The sequence below is a fragment of the Cotesia typhae genome, unplaced genomic scaffold (assembly GCF_013202065.1).
Source record: "Cotesia typhae breed Kobodo isofemale line unplaced genomic scaffold, CoteBio_Ctyphae contig_4, whole genome shotgun sequence".
Taxonomy (NCBI): Eukaryota; Metazoa; Arthropoda; class Insecta; order Hymenoptera; family Braconidae; genus Cotesia; species Cotesia typhae.
Genome location: NW_027423748.1, coordinates 1,806,915 through 1,828,278, shown reverse-complemented (window position 1 = coordinate 1,828,278; position 21,364 = coordinate 1,806,915). Strand labels below are relative to the sequence as shown.

The 21,364-nt window shown below is 28.2% G+C and overlaps 2 protein-coding genes across 6 annotated transcripts; both read right to left on the bottom strand.

Moving 5' to 3' along the window:
• Positions 1-5,834: 5,834 nt before the first annotated feature.
• LOC141527516 (uncharacterized) lies at positions 5,835-7,178 on the bottom strand. The gene is made up of 2 exons (XM_074243054.1): positions 7,149-7,178; positions 5,835-7,079 (listed from the first exon to the last, which is right to left on the bottom strand). Exon 2 carries the CDS (start codon positions 7,053-7,055, stop codon positions 6,195-6,197), a length of 861 nt encoding a protein of 286 aa, XP_074099155.1. The 5' UTR covers positions 7,056-7,079; positions 7,149-7,178; the 3' UTR covers positions 5,835-6,194.
• Positions 7,179-13,784: 6,606 nt separating this feature from the next.
• LOC141527514 (soluble calcium-activated nucleotidase 1) lies at positions 13,785-21,119 on the bottom strand. 5 transcript variants are annotated; one of them, XM_074243051.1, is made up of 5 exons: positions 20,754-21,109; positions 20,083-20,646; positions 19,801-20,004; positions 14,156-14,325; positions 13,785-14,079 (listed from the first exon to the last, which is right to left on the bottom strand). In XM_074243051.1, exons 2-5 carry the CDS (start codon positions 20,474-20,476, stop codon positions 13,867-13,869), a joined length of 981 nt encoding a protein of 326 aa, XP_074099152.1. In that variant the 5' UTR covers positions 20,477-20,646; positions 20,754-21,109; the 3' UTR covers positions 13,785-13,866. The 5 variants fall into 5 exon arrangements, with proteins under 5 accessions (XP_074099152.1, XP_074099153.1, XP_074099150.1 ...); XM_074243052.1 differs by having other exon boundaries at positions 20,907-21,109; XM_074243049.1 differs by having other exon boundaries at positions 20,083-21,109.
• Positions 21,120-21,364: the final 245 nt, after the last annotated feature.

The following is a 21,364-nucleotide window of genomic DNA, read 5'->3' as shown; positions in this document are numbered from 1 at the left end:
TAATAAAAAAATTTTTCTATTGTTCGTTTATCAATAATCTTGTAACTATTGTATTTATCAATCTGCAATTAATCATTTCAATGAATAATTAATTTTCTTGGGTAAAAATCGGCTTATTTCAGTCTGTTGTTTTTTTCTAATGGACGAAAAAATTACATCAATATTTAATGTGATCGACCTCGACCTTTTGCAATGGGTGATGAATTATTTTCTGTTAAAAAAACTCAGGGCTAAGTATTTTTAAATCTAATTTTTTATTTCACATTTGATAAAAAAAAATAAAATAAATTAAACTTTTTATTCCTCTACGATTGTTAAGCAGCTCTATTTCGTCTAATTAATCATGTAAGTATTGAATAGGTTCGCGATGATTATTTTTACACTCGACTAATAAAGTGTGTGAACACTGTGTGTGGTGGTTGAATTTGGTTGCTTTAATTATTTTCATCCATGCTCTATGAATTTTAGTAAAAAAATTGACTGCGATCGTATGATAGAAAGGATTTTATTAATTAAATTTTTAATTGCTGCAACACAAGCTTTTCACAATTATTTATCTTTTGTATTATTGATTATTTAGTATGTCAACAGCTTTTATTATCATCTCTTCCCGGGAAAAAATGATCAGACCTGATCAGACATGAACAGGCATGAGTCTTCAGCCCTGATCAGACATGAAAAATGACCATGCCTGATCAGGCATGAATTGACCTGATCAGGCCTGATCAGACATGGTCAGGTCTGAAAACCCATTACTATTTTTAATTAATTATTTTGCTTAATTTTATGGTTGTAGTACTTGATAGAGTCGTACGCAATTCTCTATAATAAAATAAAATAAAAAAAAAAATAATTACATATTATTGTAAGGATGTAACACCAGCGGTCAACCATCCAACTACCAACCATGCTCAATGCTGTTTAACTCTGGTGTTATCCGTTTGCCTTGAATTTCCCGCCTGCTGTGCTGCTATATTAGATGTAACAATTCTATGAAGTACATAGAGTATCGAATAAGTTTATGATAAATATAATGTTAAAATTGGTTTTATAATATATTTTGATAGTCCTAATTTATTTATGTAACCGAATCTCATTATAATATCACATTTATTTAAATAATATAATAAGTAATGATTTTCATATTAGGCAGGAGCAGAGCAGACCATAACATCCCATAGAAAATGTAATAAATTTTTTATTTCAAAATTATTTAAATAAACGTAATGTTAAAAATAATTTTGCACTTTTTGTGATGACCAAAAATTTTTTTCGTCAAAGAAAAATTTTTATCATATCTCTGACTATAGTCAGAGAGGAACAGTCATAAACAGGCATGGTCAGACATGAATAGACATGAACAGGTATGAACAGGCCTGAGCGTATTTAACACTTCAGACATGAACAGGCATGGACAGGTCTGATCAGGCATGGAGAGGTCTGATCAGGCATGGACAGGCCTGAACGTATTTAACACTTTAGACATGAACAGACATGAGCAGGCATGGATAGGTCTGGTCAGGCATGGACAGGCCTGATCAGGCCTGAGCGTATTTAGTACTCCAGATATGAGCAGGCATGAACAGAACTGATCAGGCATGATCATGTATAACTTCAGGCCTGGTCATACATGAACAGGCATGATCAGGTCTAATTTCAGGCCTGATCATACATGAACAGGCATGGTCAGGTCTGATCATTTTTTCCCGGGTTAGTATAAAAAAAATTTGATTCTGTAAACATGATACCGGAAGTCAATTATTTCAATAAATAATTATTAAATACCAAACAACGAGTATTATGTTTTGAATGTCATGATAAATTAAGACTATTTCAAGTGGTATATATTTTTAATAAATAAAAATCAGTCACTCGTTGAGCAAAGCTGTTTTTTTTTATCATTAAACGATTAGAATTATTATTTGCATATTTATATTAGTATTAAAAGTGCGTAAATGTAACTGTTAGTAAAAAATAACGATAATAATAATAATAATATTATTATTATATCACTATTACTATTTTATGCATGAATAGTTTTCTTAAAAAGATCAATCATCTTATTTTAAGTCTTGGAGCTGCATAGATGTCAAAAACTTTTGAGACTTTGTAAAATGCACTTATTATACTTTCTTCGTATTAGTGTTATTTCAGTGACTATTCGATAGTCGTAAATTGTGCTTTTCAGGTAAATTTACCTGAAGAACTTAATAAAATTTATTCTTTATACTTGCAGCATTTTTTTAATTAAATCAAAAAAGAATTGATTAGTTTTTCAATTACACCGATGAATATTTATTAAAATTTTTTCTTAATAAGAAGTCAGTCCCTCTAATTTCTGTGACGACGGAAGAACAGTAGAAGAAACCATAATTGCTTAAAATATTTTAGTTTTGCCAAATACAAAACTTTCTTTAACAATGTTGCGTTAAACTCTGTGAAAGTGTGATAATTCATCGTTGCTGTAATGTTCAAATTAAAAAATTAAGATAATTGTTAAATAAAAATTTTTCATGAAATTTTATTTATTTTTGAATCCTCATGATTCAATGAAAATAATCGTATTCCAAAAATATTATTTATATGTTTGGAGAAACAGACTTTAATCAATATTTTGGTTTTGTTATTATTACATAATGTAGAATGATAATGAATATTACAAACGGGCTAATTGAAGCGTCTTCAATAAATAGAATATAAAAATAAATTTCATGATGTATTATTAAATAAAAAAAAATATATAATATATTTAAACTCTAAAAGTAAAGTTTTTAGGAACACACAACTGACAGTATCACCGGTAAATTATTTAATTATTTCTAATGATATACTTAATAGTTTTTATTTTAACTAATCATTCGGAAAAAAATTATAACAATCAAGCATTTAGTTATTTGAATTTCGATAGATAAATATAAATTTATTTACATTTTTTTCATGATTTGTTATAAAAATATGTCAAGAGAACATCACATATCTGCTGTTACAGCTCTAAGTGATGCGGCTTTAAAGTTATATCATTAATAATTTCAGAGCTATTAATAACTTATAGTAAATAATTAAATAGTGTTTCATTTTAAATTCTGTAATTATATAGTGTTATAATTATTTTTTTAAATTAATTAATTCGATATTATAACATATCAACGAATTACTTCTATTTGATGATTCAATTGAAAATACTGATACAATCAAATCTGTCGTTCCTGTTCCAGATAAAATCCAATGAATCCATTATTTTTTTCGTTAATCGGTAAATATCTGAAATTGCTGTTTCAAAAACACAATAGTATGCAATAACTTCCAATCAAACATCGTATTTTATTGGGATTTATCAGACTTTTTCCACAGGGTACTCTCAATTTATATACTTAGTCACAAGAATGAATTAATGTCGTAAAATTATATTTGTGATAGTTATTGTTGGTCAATTCTATGATCTAACTTTTATTTTGAATCAATCCAAAATATGGCATTAAAAATACAAGAAATCAAAAAATTTATACATTTCTTTTTAAATTTTCTTTAAGAAAAAAAAATGATAAAAAAAATTTCACATGTGGATATTTTCATAAATTATTTTTTTTTTAATTTTCTTGCGATTAATTTGTTCTTTAAATAAAATAAAAAATTTGTTAGACATCGACTTGTTTCAGTATAGGTAATAGAAAAAAACCGACATATATAAGTTTAATAGAACATTAATTAACATTTAAAAATTGTTTATTAAAAATATACTGCTTCTATACAGTATTTAAATTATCCAACGTTATGATTTACATGATTTACACCTTTAGACATTTTCTATGTTTATAGATGGTCGTGTTGCATGTTACGCTAGAAATATCCATTGTCCGTATGTTGTCCTCACAAGCACATTTCAAACGTTAAATGTGAACGCACTCATAATCATCCACATTGTTAAATTACATTCCGAAATTTTAGCTGATAAATAACCAAATAACTTACTAGATAATTACCAGATATTTGTCTAGATGGTTTTCTACCGTTCTAAAGCACAATCGGTTTCATTAATTAATGTCTGGTATACTATATAGTATATACTAAACCAGCATTTTGTAAAGGATAGTATAGAGGGCCAACTTTAGTACACCAGGCGTAACGATAGCGATTGTACAAATGAATTAAAATAATTATTTGACTTTATTTAAAGAAGGAAGGATAAAAATTAAGATATTATGCATATCGATTAAAATGAATAATCCTTTCTTTTAATAAACATATCTATGACCTTAGGGTGCATTCGTCTTGGATGCTAAGTACAAGACGCACAAACTATAGATTAAGCGTGCTGGAAGTGTGTTAAGCGCCAAATGCAAATGTAGCCTAAGTGTTATCAGTTTATTATATAATATATATAACTATTGTTTAGATCGATGATAGTCAGTAAATTGTAAATAAATAAAGCAAACTTTATCGGATGCAGTCGAAAAATATTATAAACTATTCGAAAAGAAGAAATATGTTTTAATTACCAAAGATTATTTTGATGCGATTGTCAAATTTGGACTCTAATATTAGCAAATAAAGTGTTGGATAAGTATTTTTCTTTCATTATTCTTATTATAAATATAATAATCCTCAAAATAGTCTATTTATTATTTGCAGTATCAATCAAAAGGAGACAAGATTCTGTGAAGCATGCAGTTAATTATAAACATAGTTATAATTTGTTAGTAAGAACCTTCAGTACGATTTTAAGGTATTAAAAATTGGGTACTCGTAAGTATTTATACAATGAATTGTATAAAGAAACATTAATTAAATTGGTAAGTTCATAGCATTTTATGACACTTTTCAAAATAAATAAATAGAAATTCAAAATATTTTAGACTGAATGAAATCGTCCTACTGCCCGTTTAATCGATTTCAAACAAGTGGTTCTTGAGAGTCTTGAGTAACTCTCCATGAAATTCTTTAATATATAATTCCAACGGCTGTTGATGGTACTAAAAAAAAATGAAAAAATGAACGATAAAAAAACAGTGAAATTAATACATGTAAATGTTGATGATAGGGACACAGTAATATTTAACCTAACTACTTTTACTCATAGAGGATTACTGGTAAGCATAGATTAAAACTATTTAAATAAATTAACCGGATTAAAAGTTAATTTGTACATTATATCATTTATCAATCATAAAAGTCATTATTGAAGCTACCTCTGCGTTTCAAAATATTCATTAAAAAAAATTATCGTCTTTAATTACATAATCGTACAAATTGTAATGATGTATATAAGTTTTATCAATTTTAAATAGATTATTGTAGAATATAAATACCAATTTATTGTTTTGAGTTCAATTAGTTTTATTAATTAATAATACCATTCATAAAATTTTACAATAAGACGTATAATAATGTGGAAATTCTAACATTCGGTAGTTTAGTACGTAAAATATGTGGAGTATCTTGCAAGTCATTAAACTTAGTCCATTTGTTTTGAATTGTACGCGTAAAAGCCACAAAATGTCCGATGCCTTTCGGTATTGCCGATGGTTCATATTCAATAACTCCAGTTAGCAAATATTTTTTATTTTGAATATTAAATGTTATAGGAATTTCCCGTAAATTAGTATTTAATAACTTTTCTCCTGATGAACATTGTGCTTCATAAAAATGATCTAAATTTAACAATAAATACGAATCAATTTCCAGTTTACGACCAGTCACAATTTTTTTACACTTTTTACAATAAAATGTTTCTTTTTCGATATCATTCAAAACACTTTCCTCTAAATAATCAAAACCATTATCCCATACTAATTTAGCATTAGCGTTTAATGTTGATAATTTTTTTGTTTCAGAAGATGCACATTTTACACAATCTCGCCGTTCAGTGATAGATTCATAATTTCTCAGCAAATTTGGAATTAGTTCATTGACATCACATACACAGTTAATAACATATTGTTCTGCATGGAATATTCTTCTTAATAGATTAAATCTTTTACTGTAAAAGTCTGGAGTAGCACCAACCTGCGCGCATAACTGTAGGATTTTTATAAATTGCGAATGATTTTTTTGATTGTCAATAAAATTTTGAAAACTTTTGAAATTTAAATAGGCAAAAGACAAAATTTCTACTATACTATCAAATGAACAAGTATTTTTAAGGGATAATTTTACATTACCAACTTTTTGAGGTGCACATCTGCTACCATTTTCAATCATTTTTCTTTTTTAGTAATTTTAGACTTCATGGAAACTGCATTTTGGTGGATTAATGTTGCTCCTGGTAAAGGATTAACATATTTTCCTCTCTTAACTGGCTTATATGAATCACTGTTTGAGATATATTTCCGTTTTAGCGGTATTTTAGTTTCACAAATTTTAAATGGGATTGGTTGCTCATTGAGTACTATTGAATAACTACTTTCTTCTTTCTGTTCATATGAAAAATTTGACAATGATACTGGGGTAGAATGAAATTTTGGTTCAGACCAATTTAAACTATTATTAACTTTGGTACTAATTTCTTTACTGAAACTCAAATTAATATTTGTTGATAATTTTAAAGCATCTTCACTACATTCATCAACGGAAGAATCGATAACAACAACAGTAGACTTTGGTTCCAAATCTGATGACATACTTACATTTGGTAAAATAATTTCTTTAGATGATTCGGATTCATGTAACATTTCTCTTTCTTCAGCATTATTTTTAAACTGTTTTAATTTCTCCTCTATAGTATTCAGAGAAATTTCCGAAAATGTATCCTCGGTGATATTTAATTCAAGAGTTTCGCGAAGTTTATTTTTATTCCTCCAATTTTCTTCACAGTTTAGCATGTTGTTGTCTGTCACTTTTTTTGTATTATTTGATACTTTTTGAATCATCTGTTGTTTCTCATACGCAGCTCTTCCTTCGATCATTCTTGTAGAAATTGTTTTGACATGTTCGACTAAAAACATATCTGCGCGAGTAGGCTGGTGACCTTCTAAAACATTATCTTTGATGTATTTAAAATAGTTCTCAGAACGGGACGAAGTGGCAATATGATTTTTTGATTCATAATGTTTTCGCATTACGTTTGTCCAAGCCGGAAATTGCTTGAATAATTTAATTAGTTTTTTTAATATTGCTACTAAATAATAAGGATTAAAATCGTCAAACCTTACAGAATTATCAGAATTGATATTGCTCTGAGAGTTTTTACAATTTTATCAATATAATTTGATAATTGAGAATCATCAGTTGAACTTGAAGCCTCAGAATCATCGTCTTCTAGATCCTCATCATGGCAAAATAAGTGGGTATCGCAGGACTTTTCTTTCTCACAACTACTACTGTTTTTAATGGTTTTATAATCAATAGCTGTATCGTCAAAACTAAAAGTTTCCAACTTTTTCAATATCTATTGAATATCGTTTTTGCACCCATATTCATTTTGACAGATGTTCAATAAAGTTTTCATTAGTCTTTCAATATCTGAAAAATTTTTGAGTGTGCTCATTAAGCCGATAGCTCTCAGATAAAAATCTTTAACTATAAATTTTGTTGATGAAAAACATTTGTCCATTGATACGTTGTGAATCAAATGGGCTATATCAATCCTTAAATATAATTGTGGCAAAGTTTCAGTTTTTTTAATTAAAAACTTGAAAGAGTTAGATAAATATTGTTTATAACTCAGGTTACAAAAAGCTAAACATATCGCATTTTGTAGAGCTGCAGACATATCCGTTACTACATCCAGAGGTATTCGAATTTTTGATGAAATCCACTCGAGAAGCCAAAATGTCAGGATTTTTGTGTCATGTCTCTCGGATAACATCTGACAAATCGGGACGATTAAATTGTTAATATATGTAACAATTTGATATAAAAATATTGGACTCTGATGACTATCTTCAGCAAATGGTATTTTTCGAACGACACTTCCAGTGGCATCTAAGGAAACTATCGGGTTAAGTTTAATTAGATCATTATATAAATCAATTTGCTGCGGAGTCCAGTACATAATGAAAAATTTATCGTATCCCACTTGTTTAATAACATTAACAAATTCTGAATTATTATGTTTCAAATGTTTTAACGAATCAAATAAGCTTCCTTGGATACCAAGTCGGATTTTCTTCCCTTCATGACGTATCTGATTAAGAACAGGTTCATTTGGAATTATTGGTGCTGCTTGTTCGCCATACTTTTGATATGTTTCTATGAGCTTTCTTTTGTACTGGTTTCCTTTTTGCAGTTCTAAATCTTTTGCAAATTGACGTTAAGTTTTTTAATGCTACTAGCTACTATGAGAGAAACAGAATTTCTATTTTTTTATTAGGATTTGATTATCAAAATTAACGAATAAACAACCTATCATATCAGAATAGCTTTGCCTGCATTAATTTATTCATTTATAAATTTTCAATTTTGCGCGGGAAAAATTTAATTTTGAAATTAAGAATGTTAAAATACTTTATAAATACAAAATTTCTAGAACAAACTATCAAACAACTTCATATGTAGATGGTTTTCAAACTTATTCTTTCTATTGAATTTCATTTATTAACTAGACTAAATACACAACAGGCTAAAGATTGTTTGAGTTTTACTTTCTTCCTTCAGGCCAGCAGTTCAAGATTTAGGCAATTCTCATTGGATAGTGTACACATTCTACGACTTTGTAGTCGTTGCCTGTAGGTGGCATTGTTATTCAATCGAGCGGATTTCAAATAATTCTAATTTTTAGGCCATAGGTATTACAATTATGCGTATGATGCATTCTCCCTTTATTAACAATAATGTCATTGTAACAATAACAATGATAATCATTATAAAAATGAAATTTATTATATCGGTAATGATAAATTGATGTTAAAAGTATCATTATCATTGTTTATCATTACCAAAATAATTATTGTTATTGTTAAATTAATGTGTAGTAGAGTATTAAATCTAGATTAACAACTTTTTTAATTCAAAAAATGTTAAACTTTAACTATATATACATAAAAATTTAAAATCCCCATTGATAAGCTAGTTAATTGATTGAAACCGAAGAGTTTACACGGGTCAGTCACGTTAAGTTTTTTAATGCTACTAGCTACTATGAGAGAAACAGAATTTTAATTTTTTGTTAGGATTTGATTTTCAAAATTAACGAACAAATAACCTTTTATATGATAATAGCTTTACCTGCATTAATTAATTTATTTACATATTTCTAATTTTGCGCGGGAAAAGTTCAATTTTAAAATTAAGAATGTATTAAGAGGCGAGCAAAAATTACACTTAACAAAAAGATATGAAATCCGAACAAAAACAGTTTCACTGTTAAAAATTGCGCCAAGTCCACGTTCATAAAACTCATCTCAATAACATCTGCACTTTGCAAAAAAATAAGACTCGTTACAATAATTTTCATTCTATACAAAAAAAAGTTAAATACAAAAAAATACCAAGAAACCGTCATAATGTTGAAAAAATTGAAAAAATTTGTTGAAAATTTAAAAATTAAGAAAAATTTTTTTATCGTACTTGGCGCGCGTCATTGAGTACCCCAAATTTTTCGGACGAATTTCAACCCGAGAAAAATGATTTCGCTTGAATTTATGTAATGTAAATATGTATAATTATATATATATATATATATATATATATATATATATATATATATATATATATATATATCTTATCAGCTCTAATTATATAATATATGATTTCATACATTGTTATGTTTATAGATTCACATCACTGAAGTATACTCAACGAATTAAAAACACTGCTTACTGGATTAATATCAGTTTCAGTGAAAAAATCCGTTTAGAAAATTTTTTTCAGATTTTTAGTGAAAATAACTGTCCATATGCTAGTCTGGTGAAAATATCTGAAATAACACAAAATTTTTTAATTCAATTTTTTCAGTTCCGTCATTAAGCTTTCATGAAGAAACTTGATCATGCTTCGTTTAATTGTAATTAACACATTTTGATTGTCAATCACACCGCATTTTCTCAATTTAGTCGGCCATACGTTTTATTTTTTAGTCAACTCAATTTTCGCAGTGATTCCACTACAGAGTCAACGTATGCAGGCGTATTCACTTGTAAGCAAATTGTATAACCGAACAGGAGAGGGCGTTTTATTGAAATCATAAACGATGTGCGGAGAATTTAAAAATTTCAAATACGTATGCCATGTTGATTTTACCTGACTTTTGTTAAACGTATCATAAAATAATATTTCATTCATTACATTTATGCATTTTATAGGTTGACTTACTTATAAATGTTGACACATTAAAAGGATGTTCATGTATCCGGAAAAAATTTGGGGTACTCAATGACGCGCGCCAAGTACGATAAAAAAATTTTTCTTAATTTTTAAATTTTCAACAAATTTTTTCAATTTTTTCAACATTATGACGGTTTCTTGGTATTTTTTTGTATTTAACTTTTTTTGTATAGAATGAAAATTATTGTAACGAGTCTTATTTTTTTGCAAAGTGCAGATGTTATTGAGATGAGTTTTATGAACGTGGACTTGGCGCAATTTTTAACAGTGAAACTGTTTTTGTTCGGATATAAAACCACACAAGCACCCTCGATTACCTACTTCTCTACTCCACAAAGTGAAAAACATTAAAAAACATGCTAGACTGAAAGATATTAGCGTCATACCAAAACAATACCAACCTATACCTTCATGGGTTCATGGGAAGATTTAAAATGTAATATCGATCGCCACATGTTAAAAAACTCGGAAAACAAAGTTAATACACCGAATATACTGTACAAAAACCTATTTTACGAGCTAATCGACAAATACAAAGATTACAATCATATTTACACTGATGGTTCCAAGACAGAAGATAAATCCGGATGCGCAGTGATTTGGAACAATACAGAATTGCTGTATAAACTATCTGAACCCTTCTCAATCTTTTCCTGCAAAATTTTCGCCATATTAGACAAAGCAATTGAGCTTTTAACTGTGAATCAATAGGAGAAATTGATGATACCCGCTGATTCCAAATCAGCACTGAAAGCTATATCCAACACAAATAATAAAAACACACACATTCAAATTATACAAAAAAAAATTCAGTATCTGGCACAGCAAGGGCAGAACATAGTCTTAGCATAGATTCCATCCCACCAGGGTCTTGCAAGAAACGAGAGAGCAGACACAGTGGCCAAAGAAGATTTATCAAACGGTTCAGATTATACAAAACAGCCATTAACCATGGAAGAATTAAAAAAAAAACAGCTACTAAATATGTGTGAAATCTATGAAATGACATGGAAACAATAATCTTTCAGCCTACTCAAAATCAGAAACAATGTATGAAAATTGGCTCCTAACACATATAATAGAGAACTTCAATGCATCTTTACAAGGCTCCGTATTCGTCACACAGCAATCACCCACATCTACAGCCACATCTTCACAAAAACTGAACCGCACAAATGTAAATGTGGTACACGGCTCACTATACATCTTATCACTGAATGTGAGAGTTCTATAGCTAAAAGATCCAATTTATCAAGAGATAAAGAATTGCCTGAACAACCCGGATCACACCGGAAATATAATCGAGCTCCAACAGAAATTTAAACTATTAAAAAGCCTATAATTATTCAAAAATTCATATTATTTGTTTTGTATTTCTCTTCCTATTTACATGTAAGTTATACATGTAATCTGAGGTCACTAATAACCAAGTAATTGATGTGACCATAAATTTATCAAATAAAAAAAAAAGGCCATTCGGCAGCCGAAATGGAAGGAAATTTCACAAACAGCTAATTTTAATCATAAACATTAATAATAATAATAATTACATTATTATTTATTTATTTAAGGATTGGGAATGAAGATAAAAGTATAGACAAATTGATCGAAAAAACGACTGCAAAAGAAAAATTACATTAAAAACCTACAGACGAATAGGTTATTTTACGTTTAGGAGAATAAAATAGTATGGAAATTGAATCTCGTTTAACGGGCTTTAAAATACAATTTACAAAAATTCGATAAGTTATTTAATTCAAAAGTTATCCGCGAAAGAATCCGCCAAAATATGAATTTTTATGGTTTTGAAAATTTTGAAACCCCATAATTTCTGAACTACTTGACCGATTGAGCTCATCTTTGAACTTGGCCTTAGTTTCGTCTCAAGATTAAGTATGTTGAGTTTGGAAAAGATTCATTATAAATTAGAGACGCTATCGTCCGGATAAGCCGCGTTATATCGTGTATATATATATATATATATATATATATATATATATATATATATATATATATATATATATATATATATATATATATATATATTAGGTAAAGGTCAAAAAAATCAACTATTTTTTTTTTTTGCTCGACAATTAATACGGAAAAATGGGTTACTAGGCACCTTAAAAAAACTAAGTTCTCACCAAATATGAACTCTTAATTTTAATATGAAGATCCTCCGCGTCGCACTTACACATAAAAAAAAGCTTGAAAAAATTCTCGCATTTTGAAGTTTCTCAGTTGATGAAAAAAATTTTTTTCCTGTAAATTTTCTCAAAACTGATAGATTAAATTGAAATTTTTCGATTATTTAATCAAAAACTCTTAAAATCGATATACATGAAAGTTTGATGATGAATATCTTTTGAACGATTAATTTAATCGCCAAAACATAAGATACCATTTTTATAGAGCAGTTAATTTGCTACAAAAATTTCTATTGCTCATTCAATAATAGCCATTTCTTGTCGAGTTATAAAATTCATAAACAAAAGTGACATTTGACTTAAAATAATCAATCTTAAATCTTCAATATTAGTGAAATGGTGAGGTTTACGGAAAAAACATAAGATATCTTTTTGTAGAGCATTAAATTTCCTACAAAATTCTTAAAAAAATTTTTTCTGTACGACCAATTAATGATGAGGAATGAATTTTTTTCTATTGGACTGAGAAAAAAAATGAAAAACTGCGACGCGGAGGATCTTCATATTAAAATTAAGAGTTCATATTTGGTGAGAATTTTTTTAAGGTGCCTAGTAACCCATTTTTCCGTATTAATTGTAAAAAAAAAATAGTTGATTTTTTTGACCCACCCTAATATAATATATATATATATATATATATATATATATATATATATATATATATATATATATATATATATATATATATATATATATATATATATATATATATATATAGAGAGAGAGAGAGAGAGAGAGAGAGAGAGAATATAGAATATATCTATAAATATACGATATAACGCGGCTTATCCGGACGATAGCGTCTCTAATTCATAATCAATCGTTTCCAAACTCAACATACTGAATCTTTAAGCGAATTTCAAGACCAAGTTCAGAAATTACAAAGTTTCAAAATTTTCAAAATCATAAAAATTTATATTTTGGTAGATTTTTTCGCGGATAACTTTTGAACGAAAGAACTTATCGAATTTTTGTAAAGTGCATGTTGAAGCCCATTAAGCGACGAGCTTTAATTTTCATGTCATTTTATTCTCCTTAATTCAACATAACCTATTCGTTTGTAGGTTTTGAATGAAATTTTACTTTTGCATTCGTTTTTTTGATTCTTAATGCATTTTTTTTATTTATAGTGAAATCATAATGTTGAATACGTATAAAATTTATACTTATATAGTAAAAATCAAGAAAAAAAAGGATGCCCGTTTAGATATTTGATCTTAAATAGGATTGTTTTACCTAGAATCCCTTTAAACAAAATAGTTCGAGTTCACAAAAATCTTAATAAAAAGTCAGTTCTTCATATAAATAATATATATATTCTGAGTTGATATTTGCCATTTGTTTTATTGTTAAAATATGTATCATTAATTAAATTCTTAAATTATATTTCCAGTAAACATCATATAAATTCAAAACCTTCATATTTGTAATCACCTATTTTCAAATCAGGTAAAAGTAACTTGCCATTAATCGTGAAGGCTGTTATATAAGTAGCCGTTTGACTTTGATATTCTTCAGTTTTTAATGCAATTATAATTCTATCTTCTGAACCAGGAAGAAACTTAAAACTTGAGAAACCTCTAATAGGTATCCAGTTATTTAGCTGCGTAACCTGTATAAATGAAAATTTACTTTTACAATCATAAATAGTTTTCTTATAGAAAAATATAATCAACACTGATCGTTACCGTAACATAATTAAATTCTTCATCTGCTTTAAGTAAAACATTACAGCTCATTTTTTCATCTTCAGTTTCATTATATTGCTTGACAGAACATCGGCGAGGAATAAAAAACCAACACTTATGGATATTGCTCCATACTCCTGATTCATGAATCATGTAACCTGTCAATAAATCTTTAGTAACTTAATGACATTATTTGATTATGAGTATTTATTACTTAAACTAAAATCTATTGTTAATTTATGGTCCTAAATTTATTGATATTTCATAGTCGAAATACAACCAAAAAAAAAACCCAACGAAATTTATGATATCGCCGTTTCGAAAACACGTAAAAAGAATACTAATTTTGAATTCATAGATACGGAAAGTGATTTAAATATCATAAAAGATAAGTATTTGAAGTCTATCTTCGATCATTCAAAATGATAATTTTGTTTATCATTCAATGGGCTTAAATTTTATTTATTAAAAAAAAAAAAAAAATCAGAGGAAATATAAATTTACATGTTATTATAGTTTCTTTTAAAATAATATTTATGTAATTTTAAACATTAATTTTGCTACAAAAATAAAGAGATAACTGTATTATTCCAACTTATCAGTTTGTTTAGTAGGAAAATTTATCATTGCCGATATTAACAAAATTATTTACTTATTTAATCATATTCAGATGAAATAAAAGACCAATAATGATTACCCCGAAAAAGCTCCACGAAAACCGTGATTAAATCCCGAGAAAACAACAATTAAAATATACAAGAATCCCGTAAGAATATTAAACAAATGACATCGAAACTCTGACAATGTGTGGTAGGGACCTCGTGTAATTACAGACTAAATTTCGCGTTTCTACAACTGAAATACCGTCCAAACTTTACGGATACTCCAAGGTAACTCTAGACAGGAGTATTTACTGCAGAAACTCAACATCTGATTTGGGTTACAATCAGTATAAAATATTTAAATATTCACCCTTGCGACTTTCAAATCATTCTGAAATCAGTCTGAAAAAATTCTGGAAACATTATGGAATCATGATGGTTCCAGAGTGTTTCCAGAGTGGTTTTGTGCCTATTTTCCAGCATGAAACCAGAGTGCACCCAGACTAAAGCCAGAGTGGAATCAAAGTGAACTCAGAATAAAATTAAAGTGGAACCAGAGTGAACACAGACTAAAGCCAGAGTAGAATCAAATTGAACTCAGAATGAAACTAAAGTGAAACCAAAGTGAACCCGGACTAAAGCCAGAGTGGAATCAGATTGGACTCAGAATGAAACTATAGTGGAACCAGAGTGGACCCAGACTAGAACTAGAGTGGAATCAAATTGGACTCAGAATGTAATTAAAGTGGAACCAGAGTGGAATCAAAGTGAATCCAGAATGAAACCGAAGTGGAACCAGAGTGATACCAGAATGGAACCAGATTAGAATCAAAGTGAATTTTACATAAAATCAAGATGGCTTCAAAGTGGAATCAACATGAAATTAAAATGAAATCAGAGTAAAATAATAATCAAATCAGAATTCATTCAGATTTAAACTAGCGTGAAGTCAACGTGAAATTTGCATGAGTCACAATGGAGTTATTAAAAATTAGATTAAACTGTCAGTAAATTTAGAATAAGTTCGGATAAAATCGAAATTAATTAAGATAAAACTACAGCAAAACTAAAGTCAGATCCGATAAAACTTCATAAGGATCTGAATGTGTAAATAATTTAATATAAATAATAAATTACCTTAATTGGAAAAAATTAATCAATTATTAATATACTTCTTAAAGTTTTTTCCATCTTTATTATATAAATGTACATAATAAGATGTTACATAGTGGAAAACGTATCCTTTTATAATTTCAATGATATATATTAATATATTAATCAACATTAACAGTTTGTTTATTTAGTCACATCTCTATTTAAAAATGTTGATTAAAGAGTATTAAAAATTAATTCTTCTCAATCAGTTTTTATAATCAAAGTTGTTATTCATCTCATCTTTGACAAATTTAAAGATTTCTCCTAATCTTACGTACACTAAAACTATTTTAATAAAAACTTTATTATATCAATTATGAGTTGATCAGCATCGAAAATTGTATTTAAAATCAAAAATAGAAAATATAAAATTCCTATCATATAGAACGTAAGTTTCAGAAAATTGTAAATGTCTATATATAATATATCTGGTGAAGAAAATAAAGTCATGCGTAATATATGTCGGTAAAAATGTATGCTTCAATTTTTCTCCTAAATTCTCTTAAAAAAATTACATATCAATCATGACATAGTTTTTACTACAGCTGTTTTTTAAAATGCTTTTCGTACATGAACCTATTCACTATATGTATACAGTCTATAATTGTGCATTAAAAATCACAGGAAAAAAATATACAACTTGAAAAAATTAATTTTCCAATGACTTTTATTTAAAGTAAAAATAAATTTGTCGTAATACTTCAAAGTTCACTTTCATTGTTACTTTACTTTCAAATTTTATGGTTTAAAGAAGTCAAAAATTAATGATGACCAACGTAGTAGCATTTCGTTCGTCGGTTTCCAGTGAAAAAATGAAATTCAAGTATTAGTAGGTCCAATAATTATAAACAAAATGAAACGATCAGAATATTATAACGATATTACACAATTTTATTTAGTTACCAAACTTGACAATGTTTCGATTTAGATATCCAAATTAATTATTACGTCAATTTCTATGAATTTGTACGTCAAGTAGTATCGTATACACGATGAAAAAAATTTTTGTCTGATCATATATGATTATACATGAGGTTTGGAATGATCAAACATATATGACCAAAACATCTTGCGATAATACTCTTGGGACCTTAAAAAGTTTTTTTAGACTGGCAATACGATTGTTTTGACACTGACATATAGCCTGTCAATAATTACCGAAAAATTTATTGGACAGTGACTATTTTCTAATTTTTTTAATAATGACATAATTTTTTTGTAATTTTATTGTACTTTGATCAAATTTAATAAGTTCTTAAACTTTACAAAAATCTATTGAATTCCGGAATTTGATGAAATTGCAAAAATTTTTATAAAAACCAGTACTTTCTGTTGTTAAAAGTCTAATAAATTTATGTCTTTCAATATTAATGCTGGTGACTTGGACGAGTGAGCAGCGTTCCAGACGGCTTCCAGCTAAAAAGATTTGAGTTCGAGCCCTCCATACGCCTGCGATTTTTTTATTTAATATTGTCATGAATTGATTATCCTAATATTGTAACGAACCATTACCGTACTATTCCATTTCTCTATGTATTTATGAAATGAATTTGTTATTCTCGAAAGCATTTTTTTATCAGACATATATGAGTAAAAATAATTATATATGATCATATATAATAATGCATAAGTAAATCTGATTATATATGATTAGACGTGGCCAATATATATATATATATATATATATATATATATATATATATATATATATATATATATATATATAAACTTTTGAACAAACTACATTTTCGGAATCAGCTCGAAAAACTGAGTCAGAAAATGGCTAAATTTTTTAAAAGTTGCGCCATGAGGACGGCTGCAACCCTTGTGGAAATAATTCTCTGAAAAAACTCTTGAAAAGTCTTTATAACTCTGAATAAGACTTTTCGAAAGTCTTCACATCCCTAACTAAGTAAAGGAAAGACTTAATAAGTCTTCAAAACTCTGCAATACTCTTCAAAAGTCAAATTTTCCCTGCAATTTCAGAATTTCTCAAAGAGTTATTAAGACTTGATAAGACTTGTTCAGTTTTACAGGAAAAGAAGAAAATATTTCTTTTCAAAAAAATTACTTATCAGAATTAAATAAAACTATAAAAAAGAATTAATGCATGTTTTAAAAAAATTTTTTTTAAATAATATTTTCATCACGAAAATACTTTGATGGGCATCGAATCACTCATAGTTGAGCAAGTCAAAACGTCAACAGCAAATGAAGTGCACTTGATGTTGGAAACAGATACTACTCAAAGAGTAAATCCAATCGGTATTTAATTTGGACTATCAAATATTAAAGTCAACTTTCTAGGTAGGAAAGAATTTTCTATCCACACGCTATCTGCTGGAATTAATTGATACCTAACATATTTTAGTTTACGAATTTACAGTTAGAATCTTTGAGTGTTCTTAGTTTCTAATAGGTGGCATGTGGTTAGAAAATTCTTTCCTACCTAGAAAGTTGACTTTAATATTTGATAGTCCAAATTAAATACCGATTGGATTTACTCTTTGAGTAATATCTGTTTCCAACAGCAAGTGCACTTCATTTGCTGTTGATGTTTTGACTTGCTCAACTATGAGTGATTCGATGCCCATCAAAGTATTTTCGTGATGAAAATATTATTTAAAAAATATTTTTTAAAACATGCATTAATTCTTTTTTATAGTTTTATTTAATTCTGATACGTAATTTTTTTGAAAAGAAATATTTTCTTCTTTTCCTGTAAAACTGAACAAGTCTTATCAAGTCTTAATAACTCTTTGAGAAATTCCGAAATTGCAGGGAAAATTTGACTTTTGAAGAGTATTGCAGAGTTTTGAAGACTTATTAAGTCTTTCCTTCACTTAGTTAGGGATGTGAAGAATTTCGAAAAGTCTTTTCAGAGTTATAAAGACTTGTCAAGAGTTTTTTCAGAGAATTATTTCCACAAGGGAATAGTTAGATTTTTATGAAATCTACTAAAAATTATGTAGCAATACGAACGTTTTGAACCATATGTATTTTGATCAGACGAAACAAGATCGATATAAATTCACAGTAGGTATACTGAAGTGTAAACATGACAGGTCCGTTCTAAAAATTCTTTGGATTTAATCTAAAAATACTTTGGAGTAACTCAAAATTCATAAAGGATTTGCTAAGAAAATAATTAAAGTTCACTCTGCAACAATTTGTATTCACTTTGGTTCTACTCTGGTTTTATTCTTTATCTACTCTCATTCCGTTTTGATTCCAATCGAATTTTATTCAGGTTGCATTCTGATTCAACTCCGACGCCACTTTGGTTTTATTCTGGCTCCACTCCGCATCCACTCTGGTCTCACTCGATAACCAATCTGGACCCGCTTCGGGTCCACTATGAATTCATTCTGTATCGATCGTGAATCCACTGTGTATCCACTTTGGTTTCATTCTGGCTCCACTATAGTTTCACTGAATAACCAATCTGGCTCCGCTTTGGCTTCACGTTGATTCCATTCTGTATCGATCTTGAATTTTCTATGTGTTCACTATGGGTCCACTATGTATTCAATTTGTATTCACTCTGTATTCACTATGTATTCACTCTGTATTCACTCTGAATACAGTCTGGTTTCAATCTGTATCCAATCTGGTTTCATTCTGAAAAAAAGGCACAAAACCACTCTGGAAACACTCTGGATCTAGTATGATTCCACTCTGACTCTGGAAACAGAGTGGTTCCAGAGTGGACTCGCAGTCGCAAGGGCATGATGATCATTATAACCGTGGAGATGAAAAAACTTTTCAATACTGCAAAAATTTTTAAACAAGCAAGTAAAAATTGTAATACTTGACAAAAAATATCATCTAAAAACTATTAAAACCACTTATTAGATAAATTAATCTTGTATTTTATATGAAACATACCGGGGAATTCAATATTAACAGCTTGTCTTAGTTTTTTGTAGTTATTGATCCAATTAACTGATTTTACTTCTCCACGTGGAGAAATAATTTTAATCCACATAGGATTATTGTGAATAAATTCTCCTGACGAAGAAGTCCACTCTTTACCTATACTACCAACATATAAGAAGTTATTTTTCACTGTCGCCCATTCTGATTTAAATCCTAAAATAAAAATATATATATATATAAGTTGAATAAGCTCAACGAAAATGTGAATAAATATGAACAAAGTAAAAGTACCTTTCGAACTGCGACCATCGCCATCGATTAGGATAATCCACGGATAAGCTTTATCTTCTATGTCGTATACAATACCGGTTCTGTCATCAAAGCTTAATAAACGACCATCAAAAGTTATTAGTTCGGACAACTCCATGCCTCTATCATTAATTACAAATGATGAGGAAAGTAAAAGCTCATTTTTTTCCCAACTAATGTGAATTTTATCATTATGAGGATCCCATGAAAGAATTCCTTTTTTCAAAAAGCTAATCCATGATTTATGAAGAAGACTTTGAGCTTCTAAGTCGAGGTCACTAATAATTGCAATTCTATAGCTTATTCCTGTTGGTCTCGTTATCGGAGCAGTAAGAGGATAGGTTGAATTATATTTATAATAATCCAAGCATGACATTAATTTATCATTTTCATAACAAACAGTATTAAATGTAGAAAGATAATTATATAAAAAAAAAGTAATAACTAATATGACTATCACAGTTATTAAATGTAAGTTATAAATTCGTATGGGAGAAATTCCTCCTCTATGGAGACTAAATATTCGAAAGGCGTATTTCCAATCTCCTAATAAAGATAAAAACATAATTTGCTTTATACAAAGATAAAATGAAAATTAAAAACAGTAAAACTATGAGTTAGAGCTAAAGAAATAGATCGAAACACTTTAATACTTTGATATTTGTACTGGTGCTATTGATAAATTATTTTTTTCTATCTTTCGAAAAATAATTGCAGTTTTTGTGCTTTCAACGAGTTGGCATCAAAAATTTGATTGATTTTCAATTTTGATTCATAATTTAATCGAAATTATAAAGATTTATCACCATTAAAAGAGGCAAATTAGAGGCTATGTTGGTGTAAACACCACTTGGTTGAATAATTAAATCAAATGCACGTTGTCATCAATTATGGAGTATGAAGTAAATAGGTATGGAGAGTAGAAGTAAGGAGAACCGTCTTGTATGAGGGATTAGTTTAAAAAGTGGGCTCACCAAACTTAGCACCCCAAAAATTTTTTTTTTCGAATTTTTTAATTTTCATTCTCACATACCATTAGTTCGTTGTTTGTTCTTTATTGTTCGCCATAAATAATTGTTTGTTCGCTAATTGTTTATTTATAAAAAATTAAATAAAAATGCACTTTTAAATTAGCCCCCTATTTGCTAATTACAAGTTTTTTATGTTTTAATGAGCCTTTCATTATTAATTAACGTTTGTTCTTCCATTATTAACGTTTGTTCTATCGTCAAAGTGTCTTTTTTTGATAATAATTAACAATTTC

Bases quoted from the DNA above. Each gene is read 5' to 3' on its own strand.
- LOC141527516 (XM_074243054.1), bottom strand. From the start codon at position 7,055: ATGCGAAAACATTATGAATCAAAAAATCATATTGCCACTTCGTCCCGT.
- LOC141527514 (XM_074243049.1), bottom strand. From the start codon at position 20,665: ATGTTTTTATCTTTATTAGGAGATTGGAAATACGCCTTTCGAATATTT. The intron at 20,005-20,082 runs GTACTTTTACTT...TTTTTATTTTAG, and splicing joins CGATGGTCGCAGTTCGAAAG to GATTTAAATCAGAATGGGCG. The intron at 14,080-14,155 runs GTAACGATCAGT...TCATTTATACAG, and splicing joins AAGAATTTAATTATGTTACG to GTTACGCAGCTAAATAACTG.